General features: G+C 45.6%; 1 protein-coding gene across 9 annotated transcripts in view; it reads right to left on the bottom strand.

Moving 5' to 3' along the window:
• The window catches only part of RNF220 (ring finger protein 220), a 159,918-nt gene that overhangs the window by 13,141 nt on the left and 118,869 nt on the right, over positions 1-27,908 (bottom strand). For all 9 annotated transcript variants that reach the window (XM_072342849.1, XM_072342853.1, XM_072342846.1 and 6 more), the window contains 5 exons: positions 27,347-27,479; positions 12,706-12,802; positions 11,668-11,754; positions 9,974-10,029; positions 8,214-8,292 (listed from right to left, as the gene is read on the bottom strand). In XM_072342849.1, the coding sequence (XP_072198950.1) occupies positions 8,214-8,292; positions 9,974-10,029; positions 11,668-11,754; positions 12,706-12,802; positions 27,347-27,479 (452 nt within the window). The remainder of the gene's footprint in view (positions 1-8,213; positions 8,293-9,973; positions 10,030-11,667; positions 11,755-12,705; positions 12,803-27,346; positions 27,480-27,908) is intronic.

The raw sequence follows: 27,908 nt of genomic DNA, 5'->3' as shown, positions 1-27,908 counted from the left end.
CACACAGCTCTGAGCCCCCTCCGCCAGCAGCGCCTCTATTTTATACTTGCTTGCACAACTTGTTAATACCAGCAGCTGCTTGCCAAGTTCAGAGTTTGATTCTGACTAATTTCATCTCGATGTGAACCAACAGCGTTGTCTCTTTTTTTTTCCCCCCCCACAGAAGAATTATTTCTCTTACACTTGCACGCACCGCCGCAATACCACAGAGGGGAGCTTACCGCTGCATTTTAAGCCGCTTTTAGCTGGGAGTTGGGTAAAGATTCCCCAAAGAATTTAATGACAGAAGAATTCATTATGCTTTCCCACCTCCTCCGCCTCTACAACGCAGAGCCCAACAACGTCTCTACAGAAGCAGGAAGTAAATTCAGGGCTGGCTCTTTCTCTCTCTCCCTCTCTCTCTCTTTTTGGCCCAGGTTTTGCCAGGACACATGTGCCCAGCCCCAATCAAAACAGAGACAGATGGCACCGCTGATCATTCAGAATGGAAGGAGCCTCGGAGTCAGCGTGTTTAGATGCATTTGTAGGGCTACGCGGTATCTGCCGGCCACTGGGACTGATTTAAAAAGGCAGCGAGTGAAAGACTGAGCTTGCGCCAAAATTTTAACTGTGCCATTTGAGCAATTATGGTTCGACATGAAAGCTGGGAGAAAGAATGCATGGGTCATTCTGATCTCGATTTAGAGACCACGTCCCCTGTTCCAAAGAGGAAATAAATGCAATCCCATCGCTTTACTGGAGCAGCTTTGGCGATAAAGGAGAAAGCCACGCTAGGAAAGAGCATTCTGCTGCAGGTTTGACTGGGGCACCGCGGGCTGCATTAGAAAACAATTCTCTGAGCAAAATTCCTAAATGCAAATTCTCGCACGCCCTGTGAGGTGATATGCCAAGTCACTTTTCAAACGCATCCCTCATCCCGCTGGATCAGAAGTGCATTGCTAATAGACCTGTGAAGGTTCACTGTGCCGTCTCAATACAAATCAGGGCCAGAGAAGGCAGGTGGTGAAGATGGGAAGTGCAGCTCTGCTCCCCGACGAAGAACACGGGTTACAGGTTCCAGCCTACCGAGACTGCCTGATCCACAAGCAAACAAGTCTGGATTACAACCAAGCTCCATGTACAGCTCGGCAGGCCTATTTCTCTTCTGAAAGACTTAGGTCCGCTGTAACCCAGCATCCAACTGCAGTCTGGGGGTAGCCTGGGATTATTGGTAGCTTTGGCTGGATAATCAGGGCATTAAAATTGTAAAACATCCCTGAAGTGGAAGGGGAATTGCAGCCTCCTAGGCTGAGCCTGTGCACAACGAAATGCCTTCTACTCCCATGGCCTGCCTCCAAACAGCCAAAATAAACAGGAAATATCTATGCTACTACAGCACCACTTGGATTCATCTGCAGCCTTTTAAGGGCTTTATCGCTGAGGTGATATGCTTTCCAGAACCCCATTCATGAGCACTGATTGGAGGTGCACAAGGGCAGCATGATAACACATCCTCCAGACAACTTCCTACAACTTGTGCTGCCTGGCCTAGAACTTTTACACCGCAACCGTTTCCTTTCATGGGGAAAGAAAGGATCAGAATTAGCATCATTTAAGGTAAATGTGCCTTCAAAAAGAAACATGAGGCCATTGCACTTTAGTATCGCATAACCAACTGTGGTCCCAGAGCTGGAAAAGGAAATCAGCAGTGGAGATGAAGGACAGGTCATGAGCTGGCTGTCCAAGGAAAGGGCAGGAACTCTTACACAACTTAGTGGGAAACAGAGCTTTGGAGGGATAGAAACTGTCCAAAACAAGGAAGAAAGGTGAAGCGAATGGGTAAATAAGATGAAGTGGCCACAGCGGTGGGCAATGAGGAAGGACAAGCATCAACACCAAAGTGAAGGCAAAAAACCAACACGATTTTTAAATGTTACTACCCTATTTTCTATTACATTGGTTGTGTAACACCAGTATTATATTTCTGTGGGAGATCCTTAGCAAGCTAAACTAAACACAGCTTAAATCTGCCTCTTGCAGCAGTAGGCTCCCCTCTGCTGTATCACAAATGTGCATGCAAGAGTAAGATAAATAATTGCACACACTCTACAGTGTCCCAGACATTTAGGTTTAGCTGGGAAGTAACACAAACAGGGTTTGTTTTTTTTGTGTTTTGTTTTTGGTACTACTTCATATTTCTATTTACTAACTATAGCCTAAGAAATGCATAAACTACCAAGAACCATAATCCCAATCATCCTGTTGTCACACAGCAGCTGGCAGAGCACAAACACTTACTGAGTCCTGCTGTAATAGCCAGCAAGTGCCAAAGAAAGCAGTAGCCCTATTAATGCCAGCACACAGAGAAGCTGCGCAGCCAGGGCTGCCCTCCAACAGATGCACAGGAGAGACAGCAAACTGGCAGTGGAAGGGGCACAACATGGCCCCTCTTCTGCTCTTCAAGGGAACATTCCCATCCAAACAAAGAACATGGCCTACATTAACAATAATTCTTACTTTTCTCTTGAGAGCCTCTGAGCACCATGCAAACATTTCCTAAAAAAAGAACAAAAAACCCCCAGTCCCTGGCTGTTAATTCTTACAGTGTAGGTAAGGGATGTGAATAAACAGTCACATCCTTGAAGTATTTTCAGAAGGGACACAGCAGGATCTAAAATGCTCCATCAGAGGCATCGTTAAACACGACAGGCTAATTTTAGGGATGGCTCCTCTCTCTGATAAGCTGCTCACACATCTCAGGGCAGAATCCGTCTGCTAGAAGGCAGCTGGTTGTGTTTTATAAGCTAAAGTTTCTCTTACCTATGGAATAACTCCAATATTTCACAGGGAATCATCATCCATCTAACTGAAGTACCCTCTAACGGACCATCAGCCTCATATCCCCTTTGAAATAGCACAGCTGAGCACTTGCTGGGCCACGATTTATTTTTTACCTTCTGAGACATCTTGCTAACTCTATAGCTCAATAGTGACAGTCGAATTTCACACTGCGATAGCCCCCCATCGATTTTTCACTCCCAGGAAGCAACTCCACAAATTAAAGTTAACAGCATTTCTGAAACTAAGAAAAAAAGAAAAGAAAAAAAAAAGAAAAGAAAGAGGAGGGCAAAGAGAGATGAAAGGCAAGATGCCTCAACTGCACCTGCAAGATAGGAAGAAAATTCCTTCCTGGGGTTTGAGTTTGTGGTGGGATGAGGATGCTACTGCCACAAGAGCTGGCAGCAGGTCTGGCTTTGCAGACACTTCAGCTCTAAAATGTTACAGACAAAAACACCTCTTCCACTGCAGGAAGATGTTAACATGTCTGCAAGAACTGCTTCCAAAGTATGAGTGTTATACCCTACCTCTGGATACAACTGTTGAACAGATACCACCGTCACACCAGATCCGAGCTCTTCCTGTTTACCTGCCTTGCTGAGCTTCATAGAATCACAGGAGCATTAAGGTTGGAAAAGACCTCAAAGATCACCTCGTCCAACTGTCTACCTACAACCAACATCACCCACTAAACCACATCCCTCAGTGTCACATCCCCACGCTCCTTGAACACCTTCAGGGATGGTGATCCTACCATCTCCATGGACAGCTTGTCCCAGTGCCCAACCACTTTTTTTCAGAGAAGCTTTTCCTGATGTCCAACCTGAACCTCCCCTGGTACAACTTAAGGCCATCTCCTCTCATCCTGTCACTAGTTAACTCAGAGAAGAGGGTGATCCAATTCATTAATTGCTACCCTGGGAAGAACCATGACACTGTCAGAATTTCAGCTGGCACAGTGGTAATCACACCTGAGACTATCGCTGGCACATTTAGTTTCTATCAAACAGTTAAAGGAGGGAGCAGAAAACTCAGCACTCTGCTCACCACCAGAGCCTGAACACCCAATCTAGAGGATGAAGTAATGTGAAAGTCTCACTTCATAAAAAAAAGCCCAACATCTGCCCAAGCACCTTTCCAACTCTGACCACCAGCACATATTACATTCTATTAAATTACTGACAGGAAGAACTAAAACTTAATATAAATAAATAAATAACACATCTGGACACGAGCCCTGAGACACGGGCAGCACTCAGCCCAGCTTCAACAACACCATGCTTCCCAGATCTCATCTCCAGTCTGCATGGGCTGGTTTCAGCCTGAAGCCTCCTGTTGCAGATCGTCAGCCCCACGCTCCCCCCTGAGCACAAAAGGCTAAGGTCATTTAATAGCTTGAGGTAATTTTAAAAAAATTTATCCTTGCTACAGGATTTTCTTGTCTACCACCAAAGCCTATTAATGGTGTGACATTACAGAGAAGGGCTGGGGAGTGCTTATCCTCTGGTGTGAATGCAAGACAGCTTCTGTTTCCCTGTGACACACTGGCTTAAGTGTGGCTCCTTGCCTTTGAGGCCTGAGCTAATCCTCTGGCTGCACGCTGGAGCAGAGGCTCCAGTCTCAACCTGTCTCCCCAGGAGCAGAGGCTCTGAGACCCAGACGCTGCTGTCTCAGCTACTGCTTTTTGCACGTGGAATCCACCCTACACTTCAGTTTTAACTGATGTTCTCCCCTATGCTCCTGCAGCAGCCAGTGCTGGAACCAATGCTTTCTGAACAGCTGCTCTGGAATGAGGTGAAGTGAGGGGGAAGGGGAGGAAAGAGGAGACGAGAAAAATAGAATACAAATGCTTTTTGTCTCCCAGACCCTCTTTTTAACCCAACGAGCATCTCATCCAATGAAGCATGATGAGCATGAAGTGTTATATAAAGAAGATAATTATAAAGGGATTTAATGCTTGGCAGGCTCGCATCTCAAGGTTTATGGTGGAGGTAGCATACTCACTTAAACAGCCGTGTGTCCAGGCTTGCTATTATGTGGGCAGCGCTGCTGGGGCCAAGAGGAATCAGCAACAAGACTTAAGAAAAGGAGCACAGCCCCCTTCCCACTGAGGATAGCAGCTCCAGTCCCACCTCCTTCCAGTTCAGTCCCATCCCTGATTAATGATGTTGTCTTCCTGATTTATGACCCACCCCAACAGATTAGAGTTTCCCTCTTCAGCCTCCCCCACCCCCCCAGAAGGCACAGCCACACTCCACTGGAAATATTAGAGAATTATTAAATAAACATTCATACGTCATGTCTCTTCCCATACTGAGCTCATCGTAGTCAACGCTCAGCGGCCGGGGCCTGTTTGCTTTGGGGCTGACACCAACCAGCTGGAGTGATTCATGGAGAGGCTGGCTACAATGCTCCGTGCCATACATCATGCTCGCAGCGCTCCCTGCCCCGGCGGAGATAAACTGATCAACCACAACGGGCTGGAATGAATTTATGACAACACAAAATTGAGGAAAACAAATGGGAGGTGACCCAGTGGGCCACTAACCCAGACTCTTTCGCTGGCCTGCAATCTAGTCTGGTGGCAGAAAGCAAAATTGAACATTGGCACTCTGAATTAAGATGCTGGCTTTTAACCCCAGGGAACCTCAGCCTCAAAATGGCGCCAGGCTGCTGCGGGCAGCTGCAGGGAGGAGGAGGAGGAGGAGGAGGAGGAGGAAGACTTCTGGGGAGAAGCACTTGTGTCTCTGGCAGAGGATGCGGGGTGGGCTTTTGGACAATGACGGACTGCTTTGCCGACCGGAGCTGCATCTCATGCCAGCTGAGCTTGGCCCATCTGCTGAGGGTCCACATGGCCTGTCTGTTCCCAGGAGCCTTTGGCACAAAGCACCCAGTGATGCTGTCCAGACACCTTCCATTGGCACAGAGATGAGATTATCTGGGCCTGCGATGCTGGGAAGGAGAGCACCCAGCACACGGCTGCCACTCAAAGTTCAGAGCTAACACAGGTGAGCTCCATTTCTCAGTGCTGATGTATCAGAGACACACCACTCTCCTCACTTATGTGTATTTTTGGAAGAGGGGAGGGGGAAGGAATGTCACCCATAAGAGCGAAGGATCGATACACGGATCACTGCTAACTCTATTAGCCACTGCCTGAATGGAGGGCTTGCCTGACGCAGGTGGTAAGCCATGTGCTTCCCAGCGCTTTAAAAAATGCTCATCAGATGCTGCGCAGTGCTTAACACACCTATCAGCAATCATCAGGTCTAAAAGCAAAAATTAAAGTTACAAACAACAGGGTGAAGTGATGCTGCCGAAAACTTCCTGCAAGTGCCACCCAACACAAGAAAAATGAAACCAATTTAGGTCCAGATTAAGAAACAGGAACTAGAGATGAATCAATTTAGCCTGTTGGGTTGGGTCGCCATATATCATGGCTCAGAGTGGAGTGGGAAACAGCCAGACAGTATGAAACCTTTCTCCCCAACCCCCCCTTCTGCAAGCTTCTAGCTCTGATCCCTGTTATCAATTAATTTAACAGAACCCCTCTGCACAGACAAGCACACAGAGCATTCAGACTCCTTAAATGGCAGGACAGAAACTATTCATCACACACAAATCTCAAAGGAAAGGAGCTAAAAAAGAAAACAACCCCAAAAACCTGACGAAACAACAACAACAAAAAGCAGCAGTTAGATATTGTCCACCTGAATGACATCTTGCTTTCTGAACCTCAGTGAAATAAAGGGCCTTAAATAAAAAACCCTCCCCTGCTTCTTTAAAAGTCAGCATTATTGGAAATACTCAGCAAGACACAGAGGTCTTTCCTGTAATTTCTATTGGGTTTTGCTGACCTTTTGCACCTTCTGCAGCACTGAAGCTTCAGTAGGACAAGGTTATTGTGGAACAAGGCACTGTGTGCATATATATATATATATACACACATGTGCATGCGTGCAAGTGCATGCGCACACACACACTCCTCCACTTCACAGCGGAGCTGGCACCAGCGTTGTTTGGAAAGGATTCTGGGATCCTTCAAAAGGTGCTAGCTAAAGCCTCTTTGATCAGATTATTAAAGCTATGTCAATTTTATCACTTGAGCTCAAGTGTTCTGGAAAATGTCAAATCCTTTCAGCTCCTGCAGTTTAAAGATTTTCAATAGAGGCAGATCTGGGAGGGTGGAGGGCTGCCAGTCTGACAGGCAGGAGGCCCGGAGCAGTGTCTGAGACAGAGGCTGACAGATCAGGGCAAATGGGATGTGTGTATTCTCAAGTCCCGGCCACCAGGACATATACAATAGCCAGGCTTGCTCTAAGGGCAACACCGCTTCTGTACTGACCTGTGAGCTCTCCAGCACTGCAGTCTTTGGCTAAAGTCTGCTCACCAAGAAGTATCACGCAGCACACAGCCCACATTTGGGATAAGCCAATAAATCATCTTGCAAAAAGTAAAGTGCCGAGACTGCAAAGCAGTGTCAAAGCTTCCTCTGCAGCAGGGAATTTCCTCAGCTATAACTTCTGATTGTGAACAAAAGCTCTGCCAGGCTACCTGAACTATCAGACACCCCACAATGTGCAAGTGACACAAGCTCTTGCAACAGGACCAAGACAAGAAGTTAATTAATTACATTAAAGAATAACTTTCTTTAAAGTCTTCTTCATTACAACATTAGGTTTTTCCCCATCCTAAATTACCAATATATCTCAGCCACAAAATGTAAATACTCCCTTCTTAAAACCTGCTTTTTCTCATTTCTTCCATTCCATTCAAGCTGCTTCACCTCTCACCTGATCTTGGGACAACATTTTATTTCAGGTAATTACCAACTCAAAAAATCCCACAATTAACAGTCCATAGTAACAGCAGACAGCCTGAAGTTGTATGCTTGGGCTGCCAAAAGCTGCCTGAGCAGGACATCTCCTGAGTAGCTTGTGGGAGGGGAGCTGAAGAGGGGGGTCGTTACTCAATCACGAAGCATGGAAAAAAAGGTGTTTTTTTTAACCCTATGCTGGAGGATATCCAGCTAGCAGAGAGAGAAACTAAAGGAGATGATTGGGGCACCTGCATTATTGAACATTCAAACACTGAGAGTCAAATTTCTGATTCGACTGGAAGGGCTGTAGGTAGAATAAACATAGAGACTGAGAAATGTTTTTGTTAGTTACCATACAGAGATATAATCTGGATCTTAATTCTCTCAGTGTGGCTCGTGCCAAGTTATGGGACTGCTGGGATCCCCCTTGTTGGAAAGATGGCGGGTGGTACGTACAAGTACATTCGAAAAGACAGAATAGAGACAATGGATTGCCCTCAAAAACAGAGATAGATGAGAGTCAATGGACTCCACAGTTCTTAAACCAAGAAATAAAAGCTATCCACTTTACACTCACTTTTCAATGTCACTGTTCTTACAGGTCTTCTGCATGGTTTCCTGTTTACTGCTTTCACCATTACTCGTTGAGGGCATTTCTGTTGAGGGAAGAACAGACAAATCAGTAACAGAACAGGACATTTTTACCACTGAGATGAAATAGTCTGAGTTACAGTTTCAGAAACAGAGGACTCTGATGAGTCATTTTCATGTCAGTTTTTCGAGAGGAGACCAATACTACGCATCCCTTACTGGCAGGGAGGCCCTCTCCCTGCATCGCACAGTCCTGTAGTTAGGCTGATGGTACAATATGTGCCCTCTCTTCACTACAAACTGACTACCCTTGCAGATGTGCCAGCTGTTTAAGCCAGGATTTAATTCAGAAAGGTTTGATGCAGCTGTTGCACCAAAAAGTACTTCCAGAAAGGAGACTATTTAGCAAACTTATCCAGCCCAAACCTTGCTGTCAACGTCTCCCTTTTTCTGAGACCCTTCAGACACAGGGAGAAAAATATATGGCAGTAAGTAGTATGATAGAACAGTCTGCTCGTCGCTCTCTTCTCAACCAGCAGTCCCATGGCTCCTCCTAACACTATAGGAGTGTGAGCCTCCAGGAAAGCTAACAGCCAGAAACAAGCCAGATGAACCATCCTGGGGCCAATCCCTGGGCTTGCAGGTTCAGCACCACTGCCTCATGTAAAAGGTATGAAGAAAACAGAGCTCATAGCAAGCACCATCAGAGCTGCTTCCTCATCACTGCTGTGGCTGCAGTTACTGAAGCTGAACGCACCTACGAGCGAGTGCTCCTACATCAAAGAAAACAGATGTGATTGCCTACCCCACAGAAACAAATGCCTGAGATAGATATCTTATGTTCTTCGTTTAATCATCATGCCTTTGGCAAAACTGCTCCTACCCAACCCCCGATTCCACTGACAGTCAGTTATGTCTTTTAGGTACTTTAAAGGCCGGGAATCAAATGCCCAAAGCACTACAGTAACAGAACAGGAAACAGAATCATTGGGACAAGTCTCTTCAGGTCGCTGAGCTTCAGTTCCCTTCCTAAGGGAGCTAGAACAGCACTGCCCAGCTCTGGAAATGGATTTGGCATCTACAGCTGGAAAGCGCCAGGTTTTATTATTCTCATATTTCCACTGGGTGACTGCTTACACTTCCAGTGCTGCTGGCATTAAATAAAACAAAGCAACAGCTGAATAGGTTTAACCCTCCACCCCTCAATTAATCATAGGAGCTTCCAAATAATTTGAATTACTAATAATGTGAATTAAAACTTCACATTCACTCGTTTGCTCTGGAGTCTCCATAATGAGTCACGAGGTAGCACAGATCCTGGAACCTCCAGCATACCCCTTTAAAGAAGGGAAGATGATAAGCAGCTGGGGAAAAAAAATAAAGCAACAGGTGCCTATATAGTTTAAACTCCTAACAGCTGAACAACAACATTACAGTCTGATGGCTCCCTCTGTGATATAGTAGTTTGTCTTTTAGCGACAAGACAGCAAGTCAATCCAACCCGTCTCTATCACTGTATCGCTTGCAGTTCTATTTTTGGGAACTTCCCCAAATTCACTGAGTGCAGTTCACTGTGCTGATAAATTTTCAGAGAAGATAACGTAATAGGTTGTACACACATCTGCTGGTACTGCACGAGAGCGTCTGTACCTATCATTTTCCTAATTACTGGCAATCAGAAGATATGGAATATCTATCTGCCCTCCTGGAGCTAACGGATGAATTATTGACATGCTTAACACTCACCGTCGCTGGCCCATTTAGAAAACTCCGGTGTTATTCGAGTACTGGGTGTGCCACCACTAAAAGAGAGAAGGGCAGAATGCTAAAGGTTGAATGTGGAAGATTCTGCTGCTTGAGAAAAGCCAGTCCTTTTGCCCACCAATCCACACACATCTCTCCCAATACTTTTAACCATCGGACTAAGCATCAAATGTGAGCTGCTGGCTTGCTGCAGGAGGTGTTTTTGTGTTAGCACACATCTCCACCAGCGAACTCCCAACCTCTCTTCTAGCTGTGACCTCTGCTGAATCACATGAGGGTTGTGATGCTGACTGAAGGCTCGGGAATCAAATAGCACCTGTGACCTAAAGCTTGTTCTCGAATACCCAGCTTCAAAGATGAAAACCTTACCAGTGAACAGAAATCCTCCATGCTGCAATAGCTTCTTGCTTTAGAACTAACTGCATGCCATCACAAGCCCCATCCTTCCCATTTTCCCATTTGAAGAACGACAGCATTGAAGTGCAGACCACTCCTGGCCCCATCCATTCATTTGCAAGCCAGTAACAGAGGCAGTAAGAGAAGGGAATCTTTCCAGGAGCCTGTACGCTTGTGGCTGTACAACATTTCAGCTCTATGAGCTGTTACAGTTGTGCTCAAAAGGTAACACAGGCTTCTGCTTCAGGGCGTCAGCTAATCTACTGCATTTCTACAGCAAGCTGCCCAAATTTCAAAGTGCTTTCACAAGCAACAATCTCTCTTCTGCTTTACAGAGAGAGCAGGAAAGACTTCATGCAAACAGCAAAACGTTTTAGGTGCAAGTCACACGAAGGAACTAGATTTCCATATCTTACATCCTCCGTGGTCTCAAGTGTTAAACATTCACTGCCACTAATGAGGGGATACTCTTGTTACAATGCTTAGCTGTGAAGGAGCCTTAGCATCTTTGAGGCACGCCTGTGGTCTAGCACAGTTTGCAAAGCATTGAATGGATCAATGGTTTGGATCCAGTGTGGCAAAGACACACTTCTATGGAGTGGAACCTAATTTTGAACTAGTGTTTGTGACAGACTAAGCAGTAAGAAAACTTCATTTCACTGCTCTATCAATCACTTCAACCTTGACCTCACAGGATCACTCTGTGAAAGAGACAGAGGGGTAATTTAAGCCCTGCTTTATGCAGGGCAGAGGGCTTAGAAAGCAATCCTAGCTCTCTGTTAAGACTCATTTTACTTGCCTGAAATGCTTCCCCAAGTGCCCTGAATGCTGTCTGCCTACATTCTTGACATATGCTTGTGGGCAGAGCACGCATTCTGCCCAGGATTAATCTGTGTACCCTGCAACAATAATATGATGCAGTGAAATCACACCTTAGGTGCCGGTCTCCTAATACAATGAACAAGTTTTCAAATCTTGTGCACCTGGCAGGATGTGCACAAGGCCCTGACACAGCACAGGTCCCCCATGGCCAGAATCCACCATCTGTCCAGCACTGCTCAGGGAGAAGACAGTGCCGGCTGGGCAGCGTGGTGGTTAATGTGGGGGAGTGTGTGCAGGGAAGCTTTATGAGGCTGCATGAGTAGAAATGGAGACCCACCTGTTACACAGTGGTTCTTTGTATGACTCCCTCATTGTGGCCCTTTGGTCAAACAGATACCTTCCACAAACTGAGATACCCCAGAAGTAACAAAAGCAAATCAGAAAGGCACAGTACTTACTTTAAAACAGCACCTCGGAGCGCCTCCCTCTCTTTGGCTTCACCTGGCTCTTCTCCAGTGCAAGGGATAACGTCTGCCTCTGTGTACCTGAGCACAAGGAAGTTAAGAAACATACAGCCTTGCTGCAGACAATGGAAGGGTTTCTGAGGAGGCTGGGACACTACCTGGGATGCAGTACAAATTCACATCAACCAGAAACAAAAACCTCAAAAGAACAGCAGCTGGTATCCATGGAGAGGTGTGCTTTTAGATGGTGGATAAGAGTTTTAAGTGGAAAGATACAGACAAATCCTTAGACAGCAACAAAACACCGCAGCTTTTCAGAAGAGGAAAACCAATTCCTCAACCTCTGAAAGTGCAATTTGCTCAACTCTACTATTTCTGTTTGAAGTACAGAGATCTACCAGCTAAAGCCTGACGCTTTGGTGTTAAAGACCAGTACAGATCTGAACGCAATCTAATTCCACAGATTTACATTCCCTCTCAACACAGCAATGTCAATGTCTGCTTAATACCCCTGTGGGAAGTCCTCCTTGATGGCTGCACGGCTGCTGTAGGGCAGAAGTTCTGGAGCTGTGTCTGAAGAGTCTGGCTCCCAGCTGGAGCTCCAGAAAACTGCCCTTAATGAAGTGTTTAACAAAAGGAATAAAAACTCATTCTCGCAGTTACTGCAGCAGGTGAATAATGCTCGAAATATTTACTGCACAAAACCCCTGAAATCAAACAAACACCTTGTGGAAAATAAACTGAACTTCTAACCACAAAGCAGGAAAAGCTATCTATATGGAAGGTGCCTGGGCAGAGATGAGAGTCTTGCAATTAGTATCACTTATGAAATACAGATTGGAGAAACAGTAGTTTTGATCTCCTGCAACATCTCACACAGATTTCCCCAACCAGATCTGAAATAGTACAGCACGTACACAAGGATCTCAAAGGGAGGAAACTGAGAATCCCTACTAGCTGAACAATGCTATGTAAGCACTGAAGATGGATCTCTAGGTTCCCTCTCAGTTATAAGCCTTTCAAAAACGATACTGTGGTTTCCCGTATTCAAGTGTGTCGTCCCCATCCACATCCAGGTCAGCGTCGCTGTCTGGATTCTCTTTGCCACTGCACATGATGAACCCAGAACCTGGAAAATAAAGCAACAAAATGTGCTGGTGAGCATTTGAAGTGCAGACCGAGCATAGGAGATTTCCCAAGGACAGGAGGACAGCACCAACCAGCAGGTTATCCTTTACTCTGAACAGGCTCACGAAAGGTACCACCATTTAAAACAAACAAACAAACAATGCATTCATTTGTTATCATTATTTACAATGTTTAATAACAGCAAACCTGCTTCTAAGAAAACATCACAGTCATTAGCAGCCCCTTATGAACTCTTCCTATGTGAGAAAGTTCTAGTGCAAGTCAGCAGGAGTCCTGTACTTCTACCAAGAATTGATCAGGCATGAGCCCAATCCCAAAGCAAGTTCCAGCTGTGCAAGAAGTACCCCTTTCTAGCTATATGTAGGTTTATTTTGGTTCCAAAGCATTTCGTTGACTGTGTTAAAACTGGTTGAAATCATGTTTCTTTTAACTGAATGCAAGCACCTACAGGAGATGAATCTTCACTTCCTATTTACTACCTGAAGTTACTAATAGGAAGGAAACACTTATATTTACTCATTATGTGATCTAACACTGGACACACTCTCCCGCACAACTGAAAATTAAACAAAAGTTCTCATGCTCTTGGGTAATGCAAGGTCCTTATCTGCATTCAATTCTACAGATTTAAGTTGTCTCAGGGCATACCTTACACAGACCTAATTTTGCTCACTCTGGTTGCCTCCAGCACGCTTCTTCACTTAGCATCCCACTCTCCTGGGCCAGACATGGGCACTAGGTGGAGGGCAAAGGATGGGCACAAACAGATGGGTGCTGACCCAAGTCTGTGACCAGGCCCTCAAACACATCCTACTCGCAGACACCCAACGAGAAAGGTAGAGGTGGCCTTGGCTTTGCACGAATGCCCCATAGGTGGTAGATTTCTGCATCACCGACCTAGTTCTAAGTGCAGAAGACAGGCTATCATTAATGTAGGAATGGTGAATATGAGGTGCATCTCTGAAGAAAGATGACGTTATCAGACCTAAGTCAGCGTCTGGAGTGATACAATAGCTTGAGTTGGGCTCCCACAATCACACATGATCAGCAGCAGACTTGCACTTTCCCAGCTGAGAGGACTGAGCTGCATTCCTAAATCTGCATCTGTGCAGAGAATAGGGCAAGGCGAAGGTCTCATTTCCAAGGACACCATGCAGACAGAGCCCTTTACCGTCGCTCTCTAGGAACGGATGCTTTCACTGATTCATTAAGCCCCCAATAAAATTTGTTTATATGGATTTGATATTTCTCTTCCCTGAATATAAAGAAGGTCCTTAACGAGGGATAACCGTAGCATGACAACGATTTTAAGACTAACCTTTCCTAGAAGCATAAACTACCCTTTACTTGAAAGTAATTGCCAGTCTTAATTTCCAGCAGAAGCAACGCTACTAGCATTGACAATGCACATCCACCCTGTGTGTCAGGTAGTGCAAGAGGTGCTCGTAGGTCAGCTCTACAGTGACACCAGGGCAACCTCCTTCCATCAGAGCCTTTATAAGCGTAGTGGCCACACACTACCAGCCAACATATGTCATGAGCTGCCTCTTCTTGCTGCAATGGCTCATCTAGTAAATCTTGAAACCTTCAGTTCATCACAATGTTTGGGAGAAGATTTAGAGTACTAAGAGAGACCTGTCAAAGAAGCTGGATAGTCTTTCAGAGCTGCCTGAGAAGTCGCAGGGGGTGATGGGGCAGTAATTTACAGGCATGGCATTTAACCTGCAGTAACACCATCCCCTGCACCTGGCATTGCTTTAGCCCATCACTTCTCAAAGGCCATAAACTTCGGACATACAGGTCTTCATTTTTCTTTTGTAGCTGTGGGAAACACAAATCATGTAAAGCTAGAGCTGTGACTTGGCCTGTCCCAGAGGTGATCTGAATGTTAGCCAGATAATGAATACTTGGAGCCTGCTGGGAGGGAAAGGGGTCCAAAAGAGTGAATCTAAGAGAGACTGCTCCCTGCGTGTCTCTATCTGAAAGAATGCCAAGCACTCAGAAATCATGCATCGTTCCATCAATTTTGTTCCCAAGTGACTCAAGCCGACTAGTGGTTTATGGTTAGAGCTTAAGAACAGAAGATCTGCTTACTGTGAAACAATTTACAAATATGAAGGCACCTTGACTTCAGAATCCCAGTGTCCTTGCTCTCTCAAAACCTTTGCACTTAAGAAAATCCCTTTTAAGTCTGTAACGGTAATACTCCACGGATCTTCTGCTAAATCTAGCTCTACAGTAGAAATGACTGCATTCCCAACAGGGTGCTTTCTTCCCTACTGTACACAGGCATGTATAGGGGAAAGGTTTGGACGAGACATGGTAAGATAACAGATGCACACTGAGAGAAGGACATAACAGAGCAGTTCACAGGCTAAGCTGAAACATAGGAATAGGGCAAATTTTGCAGGAGGACTGGCGGCAGGCTGCTCATTTTGATGCCTTCACCTGCAGCAAGGATGGATCCTGGGGCCAGTTCTGATGGCTTGAGGTTTGGTGCCACAGCTTCAACCCGGCTCTCCTTGCCTAACTTCCTGAGGTTGCTTCCATGCACAAAGCCAGTGAAAACACCCACACAGCTGTTCAAATATTTGACGTCTGAACTGCTTGACATTATTCATTCATCTCAGACTCATTCAAAACAGATTTCTGAACAAGTGCTGTTATAAATGGATTAAGAGGGCCACTAAATGCAAGGAAGGCCTGATAGGATCACACCTGCTTCTCAGTAACTCAGCTCAAGTGTAAAGAGGGCTCAGAACTTTAGCTCACGCTGACAGCTCCGCCGTACCATCCAGAAGTGAGGAAAATGTGAGATGGAGCACAGAGGGCTCTGAGCAGAACAAACCAGCTTTGAGACAGAGCCGATTCAGACCTGCAAGAGGAGACGGGGAGCTTCCAAAAGACCCCCAGCCACCACACCTGGGTGATTTGCAATCCAGCAGCGTGCCCTGGGCTCTTCGGCAGGGCTTTGCTACCGAAGGACACGCAGTAATTCACTGTATCCACAGAGCTGCCTAGAGCACACTGCTAAAACCAATGCCGCTATCCAGAGGTCAATGCTCAAGACCGGAACTTTATCCCAATGTGTTAATAAAGTGAAATCCGACAACTGAATGTTAAGTTGTAAGCCTGACCTAGGAATTCACAGGAGATGTGATCCTGAGGCTGTTATTCATAGGAACAGCTGCGAATCTTACACAGAGGGTATCCTAAAGCCTGAAGAACATAATTCCACATGTGAATTTGAAAATTAAACCAAAGCACAAACTCTCTTACATCTTGTTGAAGAATTTTTTTGTTCTTGCTGTGCATTTGGCAGGAAGCAGCCACTCGTCATGAGCTGCCAGCCCCGACACAATTAGCCTCCTGATGCGAAAGCACCACAATGCTCTGACAGACTTAATCCCTGCTGCCTCCTTAAGGTCCAGACAAACAGGAGTGAGCAGGCAGGTCAGGCTCTGGGGCCATTAAGCATAGAAAAAACAAAGTTACAGCTCTGTCTCCAATCCCCATTGCTCTTGCAGCCAGGTGCTCTGACAAGCAATTCCAGCACTGGTATTGAGTGGCACCTCTATAAACCCTGTGACAGTTTGGGAGACAAACTCCCCCATCAATCAGAGTGTACCTATCAAGATCACTTACCTAGAGCGCCCGCTGCCCTCCGGCACTGTGTACACAGCTTTGCTTGGGCTGGCCTTGGAGCAATCCGCCCGAGCTCCGATTCTAGTTGGTTTCTGAAAATTTTAGGTGATCTACAGAAGCAAAAATGTTTCTGAAATGGAGAGGCCGAGCTCTGAAAAGCAGGACGTACTCGCATGCCTCTTCACCACCGCCAGGCTGCAGGCACTGACAGGCTATAGGAACCAGCTGAGCTTGAAGGAGACAGGGAATCACTTCCCACCTCCTTCCACATACAAATTAATAATGGCTGGTAGTAAATCTCATCAGAAATCCTTTTCTTTCCCTTTTCTAAGTTTTTGCAGCACTTTGTTTTCTCCTAAGCTGTCCCCTATGCCTAAGCATCCTCCCTGACCTCTGCACCACTCCTCAAATCGCAGCTCCTTTGTGCTATCCCCCCGATGACAGGTCATCTCAACATATCTTCACCGAATGGCAGCTCTGGCTCAGATAGAGAGTCATTAACATGATATATATAAACAGATTCACAGAACAGAGCAGATAAAAGAGCCTCACATTCAAGTCCTTCCTTTTCCCCATCACGCTCGGCAGCAGATGGTCGCAGTGACAACATATGCTGCTTCAGGTGTTGGCACTGCTGTCTCTCATGCTCACAAGGAGACTGGCAGACATGGGAGCAGAAAGGTGGGACAACCAGACCAGTGCAGACACAGATCTCTCAGCCAAATTTCATCAGCACAGCAGGGAAAACACAGACCTACTGTGCTCCTCAGCTCCTACCTGGGCAGAACGGTCAATAAATGCACAGAGAACAGCTGGTCCCCCAACGCCATCACTCCAAACATGACCAAGGAACAAAATTAAAGTGTTAGTGTTAGCTGCACCGCTGTTGTGCCAGCAGCTACTAGATGCTGCTCATGCTTAAGATTAAACTCATAGGAATAACTTGGGCTCGGCTCTCAGGAATGAAAGCTTCCCATCAGTATCGGTAATGCACAAAACTCTGGACTTAAAGAAGAATTTCTGTAAGTGGGTCTAAATCGAAATCCATCTCAGCATGCAGCTCTACTGGGGCCTGTACTGGCTGGGAAGAGGCATTCATTCTGCTCACAGGTAATTTGCACATGTTCAGGAAAGAGAAAAAGTCTCCCATAAATCTCAGAACTGCAGCCCTTGCTAATTACACTCCTTGCAGTAACCCTTTTCTGCACAACCTCCCCTTCCAGCACGTTCACTCTATTTTCTTAACGAAATGTCACTCGTTGGCTTCTTGCAGAGTAAAAACAATGAGGGCAGTAAAAGTAGTTTATGCAGACACATGGCCAGGCCTCACACACACTTCCCGAGAATGGCTCTAAACTGGGTTTATTTCATCAGCTGCTGAAGTATCCCAAACTAGCACTAACAGGACGAGATGGCACGGATGCTGTTTTGTTTTAAAAGGCGTTTGGGAAGAAAGAAAAAGCCATCAGGGGTTCTCGAAAGCAAGAGCGAGATGGAGAATGAGGCCAACCTCAGCCCTTCTCCACATTCACAACACTTCCCCAGCCACATTTCAAATCGTTCCCCCATCTTTCCTAACACAAACAGGGATAGAACGCTTCTCCTAGTGACTTTCACAGCCTGTTGCAGGAAAAATGACATTTGGAAGCCATGAAAAGCTGCTCGCAGGACAAGGGTTTCATTTCTCAGGAGCGAGATCCATTTCAAGCAAAATGATGATTTACCTGAAAAACTGACACCCGCCTGTGTCATTACAGCGTGCACCTGAAATAGCAGATGCATCAATTGGAGGCCGTCTGTTAGCTCCCACGGCGGCACAAACGAGCTGCCAGAGAGCCGACGGCTCAGCAGCATCGCGGATGCTCACAGCAGTTTTTGCTAACAGATCAGAGGAACAGCTGCCTTTAAAGAAAGGGCCATATAATTTTATGACCATTACCATCATTTTGCAGCAATGCGCTGAACAAAGGGCAGGCAAGCTCCGTGGTAAGGGTAAGAGCCAGCTGCTGTGAGGCTCGGGGAAGAGGCATCGGGGAGTTGCCTAGGGGCAGGTTTCTTCTATGCCTCCCAGGTACAGATTGTGGCTATAGATGGGGATGCAAAGATCTGATCTGGTGTGGCACCTCCTGCAAAGCCATCTCCCCCAGCGCTGCAGCAGCACGAATCTGGAAGGTGAGAACAATCTCTTGTCGATCTCAAAGGCTGCTCTTCAAAACCCATAGCTGAAGCACAAAAGCGGCAGCAACAGCCACAGCCTTTGCAGCCACTCGTTTTTCAAAGCCGGAGAAAGGTGGATCTGAAAGCTTTTGTTCCCCCGGGGCGAGGGTGGAAACAAACAAAAAAGGAAGAGGGAGAATTAAAGTAATCTTGAATCGCTAAGCAGATTCACATCGCCCGGATCAATAAGCACCACTGACAGGGATCACAGGAATGTCGCAACTTTGCCAATAATACAGCAGCACGGTAGAGCTCGCGGGGTGACTTTTCTAAGGCAGCAGAGCATGAAGCTGCAAGGCTGGCACGCAGCTGGAGCAGCACCCTGGCTTACAGCGGGCCCTGCCAGCACAGCGCAGTTTGCTTCAAAAAACGATGAGCACTGAGATCCCACTTGTCAGGGAAAGATGGGGAAAGGAACAACATTTCACAGGCCGAGCCCAGGCGCTCTTCCCTCAAACTAATTCTTTTCCAGGCTGGAAAGAAGAAAGAAAAATCAGTGTTAATTTAATCAATTGATCAGCCTATTGATTGGAAAACTGGAGCTGCTAGTTAGCCGTGTGCTGCAATGCCCTCAACTCTGAAACCACAAAACACGCCATCGATCTCTTTGCTTCCAGCTCCAAAACAAGAAATAAAGCCGTGCTTTCAGCGGGAAAGCAACTTTCCAGGATGCGAGCAAATGAGTGCAACCGGCCAGGAAACGGGGCCTGCCGCACCCTGCCAGTTCCAAACTGAAATTAGTTACAGATGCAGTCACGGTGCCTTGTGTAAACTCTATCGATTGGGTTGCTGACAGTCTTCGGAGCCTCCATGCTAGGACAATCAATCCGGCTGCAGTGTCACCTGCCACTTTGCTGAACAGTTGACAATGCAATTATCCAGTGTGGAGGCAGGGAGTTGGCGTGTGTCAAACGCAGTTAGCCACTTTCCGGGCACTACTCGATAATGCGTTTCACCAGCGAGTGTAAGAAGCGACATGCGGAGACAGGAGCTGTTTAAAGCCATTGAGACCCGTGCTCCCTTTTCCTTTAGAAAAAAATCTCACCGCCCCTGACTTAACAACTGTATTCTAAAACGCTATTAAAATCACGTCAATCAGCTGCGCGCTGCTCTGGGCTGAAGTTTGACCCGAGGCTCCCAGAAGAAGGTTGCAAAACTACAGATGCTTGGGGAGAAAACATCAGAATTATCAAACGACTGTCTTCAAGCCTAGGACTTTCAAAACCGAAGCAGACAGACCACTAGAAAAATGGATTGGAGAGTGCAGCTAAGCAAGAACAGCAGGTGGGACTGGAGGGTCTTACACCGCATGTCTGAAACCTAGGAAAATGGGAGTTTAAGGGGATGCTGTCAACTTGAAATCCAGTGAATTTCAAAGAATTGAGTAGTTTCGGGTGCTCTACCTGATCCCTTACTCCCCCTGCCAATTCTCAGGGGTTTACAACTGCTTTTTCTGGTTTCTTTTTAATTAATTTTTTTCTCCTTTCTCTATTGCTGGGTGACAGACAACCCTTCCTCACCCCCCCAGGTGTTACACATAATGCCATCACATGGAGAGAATTCCCCTTCTTCCCACAGCGACTCTTCTTCTGGTCGGGATGACTGCTGCTGTTACATACATCAAACAGTAAGAGATTTAGTTGATTGTGCTCCTCTCAGCTAATGTGTTCTGGCAGTTTGAGCACAAAAATTAGGTTCTCAGATTTCTGCATGCGTTAAAGTTAATGAAAATGCAGTATCAACAATCACGACTTTTAGTATCTATAAGCACCGATTTCTCTTTTCTCCTTTTTTTTTTCCCCCCCTAAGTTAATGTGATTTTTACTTTGCCGAGTCCTATTAATCATGTTGTGATCCAAAATGATGAAACCAATTGCTTGAAGCATTACGTGAACATAAAACACACATGATATTGAGCAACCCTTCCATGGTGGTTCATGACGGTTTTTCTATGTAAGGTAGGATTTCTTTTAAGCTTCAAATCAGATTATTCTCACCTGTTTGTACTACTGACTGAAGTCAGCCCTTGGCATCAATATACAGCACAATGCCTATGACACACTTATGAGTCAAGAATCCCTTGAATTCTATACATCGTTACAAGCCATGGTGAAATAGTCAAGTATATATAAGAATCACACGGGCTATGAGACTCCGTAAACAGATCTGTAGCATTTTTAGCTCAAGTATTACCTTACAGAGAAGTATTTCCTCTCAAAGGAGAGATGCCAACATGAAGAAGTGCTTGGGCTACTCCATCAGACAAGTACAAAGTGCTGTCCTTCAGCAACAAGGGGATTACCAGGATTACCACCATTTTACACTGGGGATGAGGTAAGGCATACAAGCATTCTGGGACCAAGCAGCCCCCTAAAGGGAAGTCAAGGCATAAAATAAGCATTTGAGAAACATTAGATTTACACATCTCACCCACTTCAAAGCTTACAACAGGTAGAAGTGGCCAGCAGAAGGTAGAAAGCCAAACACAGGAAAGCAAAATTGCCAACAAGGAGGGGGTGGGAAGGACATTCAGATGTGTAGATGCAGTACTGCATTCACCTTACAAGCTGCTGCTGGAAATGTGACAGAGAAAAGCAATGAACTGAGTTCTTGCTAAGTAGGAGGAAGATTAAGAATTTCATTATGGCAAAGATTCCCCATACTCTCACCATAGACTTCTCTGCATCCAAGCTGAAGTCTGCTTTAGCTTGACATGGCAAAATGAATGAATTCTGACTCATCCCATAGAAATGGGGAAGATGATTCTGGTTACTCAATCACTCTTCCAAAAAGGCCTAAGTACATCAATGACATTCTATTTCCCACATGGTCTCGTAGGAGAAGCTGCACTTTTCAGCTCAAATTCCTTTGCTGAATTTGAGTATATCAGTTTACACCCTCTTATTGGTATGACCCTAAATGCCTTGTGAAGCTCCTCACATAGAAAAATGGAAAATCCCCCCATCTACAGAAGCTTTCTTGCATGCCCCATTATATCTTATCTTAAAAAGAAGGCACATCTGGCTACTAAGGGGTTCTTCCCTGCAAGAAACAGGCAGTATTTTGTTGGAAGTGTTTGATGATTGTTACATTGCACTGAGTTTTCCTCTTCTATTTGGAGCTTTCTGTAGTTACCAGACAAAGGTTACTGTGCTCACCAAAACCTTCTGCTGTGGCTGAACTGAAGAGCATCTACTTATATTCTGAGGACAGGACTTTACACTTGTGAATGTGCTTCTAATGTTACAGGTCTTTAGAAAGAAAACAAATGGAGGAACGTGTAGCTATTGGAATAGGGCCTTCCTGGACAACTAACCTATGGAGGAAGAAGGCCTGTCTACACCATTTGCTACTCAAACCAACGCACATCTGATTCTGCAGAGATAAAGCTGGCTGTGGGACTGCAGCCATCTGCTGTAAACTTTCACACATTTTAATATAGTCTCACTTTCTACGCAGCTGCCCTAATTGTACACAACATGAGATTCAATGCAAATGGGTATCCTGGGATAACTACAGTTGGTTACAGCTTATAAAGCCTTACCAAGTCTCTCTTATGTATTAACTGATGCTGCTCTTTTCTCTTGCTTAAGACACTAACAAATGGATAACAAGCCCTTTGCTAGCCTGGGAGCAGAGCAGGATGGAGACAGTTGGACTAGATGATCTTAGAGGTCTTTTCCAAACTTAATGATTCTGTGGAAGAGAAGCTTGAGTCGAGCAATCCTCGGTTCATCTTTGGAAGCATTCACAACCCATCAGTTGGATCCTTGTCATCATGGCAATCTTTCTTAGAAGGCACTCTTCCCTGCCTACCACTAATGCTTTCAAAGCCTTTCTCTCTTCTGTGTTAGTCTCAAGAAAACTAACCTGCTCAAGAAGCCCCCAAAAGCAATGGTGACTATCTTGCTTCCACGTCCAGAGGAAAGCTCTGCCCTTGGGAAGATGGAAGAGAGGAGGATGGTGCAGGTGGATAGAACTTAGCTACAATTCTTCAATCTTTTCATATCTAAAGAGGACAGCAATCTCTGTTCTATCAGACCGCATGGTTCGTGCTTTAAATGGTACTCGCTACTAGCTTGCGTTCCCTGTCGCTGTCTCCCTCCCTTTGAAGCAGACTGGACAGCTTCCTCAAGCTGGCGTTATCACTCCCTCTAACCACTCTTGGCAGGCAATCTAATTCCCCCTGAAAAGGTCACCGCCATTTTAACTGCCTTTCAATCACATTAAGCACGCTGCCGCTCGTGCTCAGAGCGCTGTGCCTGCAGCTCTCCTGACTGAGGTGCGATCGATAAACTGACATCCCGTCCCCCCGCCAGCCCCAGCCGCTCCCCTCCCGGACAGCCTGTACCCAGAGCGAGCGGCCGGAGACAGGGTGGGAAGGACCCCTCCTTGAGCACAAGGCAGCAGAAGGGAGCTGCTAACCTGGTGTTTACTCATCTACTTTGTCCCATCCGCTGGGGAACAGAAGGGTGCGAGCATCCCCTGCTCCCAGCCCTACAGAGGCACAACTTCACAGGACAGTTTGCTCAGGCACCGGCCCAGACACCTTTGAAGCTGTGTTACAAAGAACAAGCCTCCCTCAAGCTTCCCTCAATGCAATCATTACCGTTATCTCTCCCCCCGTGCTTTTTTTTTTTTGCAGTTACGAGTTATGTGTTCCACCCATCGATCCCTGTGTAAGACACTGTTTTAAGTCCTCCTGCCTTTTGACTGTGCTAAGCCGTTTAAGAGATGACAGCGGCTTCTATCAGCACGAAGCTGATGCGATTCTTTTCAGATAAAGCACTTTTTTTTCCACTCCCCCCCTCCCTTTTCCTTCTTTCAAGTAAGAGACGTACACACAAAAAGAGACAGTGAATCTTTCAAAGCAAAAAAACCCTTTTGAACTTCCCTCAGGAAATCTTTAAAGGGATAACCTTACAGTGTAAACACTGAGGGTAACGTGCATCCATTCTGGAGAGGAACAGAAGAATTGCGACAAATACGTTGAGTGTTAAAAAAAAAACCCACATCAACAAACCATCAGAGAGGGAGCCACTTGATGCTTTCACTTGTGAAGCCTCGTTGGCTTCCTAAACAGAGAAACTCATTAGACAAAGATTGCATGAAATAATCCCCTGTAACAAAGACCATCAGAGAGGGATGATCCAGGGACGTGGGGACGGATGGTTCAGGAATTTCAAAAGAAATTTCAGTCTTGTGACAGTTCTGAGATAGGGAAATATTTTATTAATACTCCTGTATGGCTTTACATTTTGAAGCAAGACCTTGATTAAAACAGCAGTAGCTATTTCATGCTGGTAGCCTTCTGCACTCATCTCCAACATAAGAAAGAAACCTCTCCTACTATGAATTCCTGCTTCAAACAGGACCTCTGCTGAAACAAAACCATTCCAAATCCTATCTAATAGCCAATAATCTTCATTTATACCCTGCACAGATCCAGTCTGGGGCAAGTACATGAAGCAATAGCAGACGATGCTTTGCGAAGCCAGAAGGACCTCTAAAAGTACTAAACTCCTGACTGAATGCCTTCACCAAGCCCAACTGCTTAAGACAACATACTAACCTCAGCACTTCTCACCTAGGTTGTGTTCCTACTTCCTACTGTCTCCTTTTCTTTCCAGCTGCTGTGTCAAGTGTGCCAAGCCATGGCAAGTAAGGAATACTTCAGCTCTGCTCGACTTCCTATGACAGCCCCTCAGGTGAGAGGAGCAAGTCTTCCCTGCAACAACTTTGTGAGCAAGAAAGCTTCATCCTGAGAACCACACAAGTGATGCTGTGATTGCTCACATGTGTTGGACCATCTTCCAGAAAATCTGAGCTGGGCTGTTACTGTCCCTGACTTGCTTTCAAGAAAATAAATAAAAAACATTTTCCAGCCTTCCCTCACCTGAAAAACTGACAAGATCTTTCAGCAAAGCTTTCCTCACTTTGAGAGGCACATAAACATGGTCATTAACCAAAGATGAGAAGAATATGCAGCCAGAAACCTGTGCTAAGTTTGTGCTGCTTCTGTAATGCTGCCCACGGTCCGAGCTGACTCACGCAATACGTACTGGCTGCAGCATCCTGCTCCACTCACTGCCCAGCTGTGACATCTCCTCCCAGCAACACACCATTAGAACCCAAAATTGATGAGACACATGGATGTCTATTCTCCCCTCTGGTTTTATGTATGTCAACTCTTTAGACGTCCCTGACATCCCCACAGCCTGGCAAAGGCTGTCTGGCATTATAAAAGGCCTTTGATTTCCATGTCACTGCTACTTTTCAGCATAGGGAACAGAGCCAAACACAAAGCCTCGGGTGACAAGGGTTAATGAGGGCCTTGCCAGCTCCAGATAAAGCAGGTTTAAGCACTGGAGAGCATCTCTAGAACACCGTGTTATTCTTCAAGGCTGTACAATAGGAACTCTGTCCCTAGAACAAGGGAAGAACCAACACTGGCCAAGAAAGGAAAAGGACAGTCGGCTTAGTCTTACCTGAGAGTGCACAAACCAGGTCTGACCAACAAAGGTCAGAGAAAACAGGAGAATCGTTAAAGGGATGATGGAAAAGTATAACTTCCTTAAAAAGAAATTCAATCAGCTAAACAGGGGAGCTTTCCAGCTTTGCTTTGACTTCCCACATTTTATGGAAGCTTCTTGCATAGAGCAGGCAGGTACCCTGTAGAAATCATTCAGCCATCCCAAAACATTAGGCAGAAAATTGGTGTTAGGTCTGCCTAGAACATAGCATCCTGCACCATGAGCAGAAGTCTAAACCAAACATCCTTCCCATCAGGGCAATTACAGAGGGTTTACCCACGCTCACCTCTTCCAGTTAGCTGATACTTTACTGGATTGGTCCACATAACTAAATGCTGTTGACAGTGTCAAGCAGATCTCAGTAAGGAAAGAAGGGACAGACCCCATAATTCTCAATGGAAGCAAGGCTATTTCTGTACATCAGATTCAGAGATTCATATGCAGCCAGCTAGCAGAGAACGTTGCAGCCATGACTTCTGCTACAATCTCTCTAATCTCTGGTGGTGGAGGAAAGTAGTTGATTTATTTAATGCAAACTAACACACCTGAGAATTCCAGTTTAAATAAGGAGTATCAAGGAGTAAACCCTCTGCATTTATACAGCCTAACCCTATCAATTATAAACACTTTTGTCAACACGGAGCCTCTTATTAAGAACATCCTGACTGGAGCAGTATGAAAACTTCAGGCCATACTTTAGTGAATTAACTCAGACACAAATGGGAACAGTATCCAGGTGAAGAAAGTACAATGCTTCAGCCAAAGAAAGGGGAAGATTGCACTCTCTTCCAAAACTGTTTGGCACACAGAAAGCATGACAACACTCTGTATGTGCAATATATGTGAGGAATTAACTGAGTAGCCAGTCTCATCAGAACTAGTAGAGACAAAGGCATGCCACACTTCTCTGCTACTAATTGTAATAACTGTGCTAAAGATAAGCCTAAGGCCCTGCATGATCTCATCAGACTGCTTACCCAGTATCATTCAACTCTCCATGCTGGAAAAAAAGTAAACAAAAATGAAGGACACAGAAAACAAACAACATGAGCTTCAATGGTAGCCTTTAAAACCTACAGGAGCTGCTCCTTCACCTCTGTGCTCTTGATACCTTCTCTAATACAACTTAATTTCAGAGGAAGGTAAGAGCAGATCAGGAGAGCCAGGTTGCCACTGAGCGCATGACTGGCTTTTAAGACCAAGTCCCTTACTTAGCAGCCTTTCCCCTTGAGATATTTTAAATTAAAATCCAAGCTGATATAGGAAGAGATTACATCCCACCCTCTTTATTGAACGCAGGGAGCCAGCATTCCTTCCCTCATTAGGTATGCACTACGTGGATCGCTTGTGAGACTCTCCTTAGTGCCAGAGGTTTGTGCCAAAGAACAGTTTAGTAAATCCTCCTCCTGGAGGCCAAAAGGCTGAGTGTAAGAGAGGGGCCAGGTTTCTAGCTAAAATTACATTCACCAATAAAGCTCACGAGAGGTCAAATTTTGCCATAACTCACTCTCTCCTCAGTAACTGATTTCTCCGTCACTGGGGAAGGAGCAGAAGAAGGAGGAAAAATAAAATGTGTTTGTCTGGGAGCCCTAAGGGCTTGCAGTGCTGGAGGTGCAGAGCAGGTTTCTGGATTCTCATTTATCAACCTTAAAAGGGATGGAGTGATAAATGCACAACCGGGCCTTTAATATTTTATGCAGGTGCTAAAGCGACTTAGCTGTCACCTTTAATACATCACCAGAGGCTGATACACCAGCTTTCGTCACTCCAGGCTGGGAATTTTTACAATTTCATTTCTATTTCCGTCTCTTCGCATATTTCTGCGTATATCTTACTATGTGTAACATATAAGAATCTATTTTCCCCAAATGATCTCCCTGTTCTACCCATTCCCCTCTTTTAACCACATTTCTTGAGCAAGAAATAATACCACGCATTTGCTCAAGACTTGCATGATTTTTGAATCTTATCATTCCAGAGGGGCAGAAAGCTGAGATTGCCTTACATTCTTGTAAAGTGTTAAGGCCCCATTCTTTGGGAGAGAACTTTCAGGTCCCTCCCTTTAACAACAAGCAACAGTCGCCTACCACAGCAGAATGGTTTACAAGGGACTCAAAACATTGGCGCACCTCGAAATCCTCCCTCCAGGAGAGTAGTGGCCCGTATCCTCTTCTGCCCACACCATTCATATTCTTCAAAGCGGTTGCCATTCTCGTTCTCGATGTCCACAGAGTCATCCTCAGTCATGCATGAACCTTCTCTCTGCACGGGGGAAAGCGGGGACAGTGTTGAGATGCATGAAGCAGCAATATAGGGTTAACAACTCAGGGTGTGATAGAGAAGGAAAGCTGGACTGTTCCCAGGGTAGCATTTGCTCCCCTCCCCATTCCCAATGATCTGAGCTCAGAAATAAATGGGAACTAGAAGCACATGATAACCTTAAGGTCAAAAGAAGTGGCATGGGGTCATCACTTCTGCACAATCAAAATTCAGCTCTAGGTCCTACGACACTGGTGTGCATTTCAGTATGTGTTCCCATACATGGAGCACAGTTTCCCTCTTTATCATGTAAACAACAGATTCCTTTGATCTCCAGCACAGAGAAGCTCCCAGGATACAGGAACTGACAAGGAATGCTCTCCTAGAGCATTACTGAAGCACACTGATCAAAAGACACCTGTCTTTACACCA

Source organism: Excalfactoria chinensis, chromosome 8 (assembly GCF_039878825.1).
Source record: "Excalfactoria chinensis isolate bCotChi1 chromosome 8, bCotChi1.hap2, whole genome shotgun sequence".
Taxonomy (NCBI): domain Eukaryota; kingdom Metazoa; phylum Chordata; class Aves; order Galliformes; family Phasianidae; genus Excalfactoria; species Excalfactoria chinensis.
This window is presented reverse-complemented; position numbering and strand designations above follow the sequence as displayed.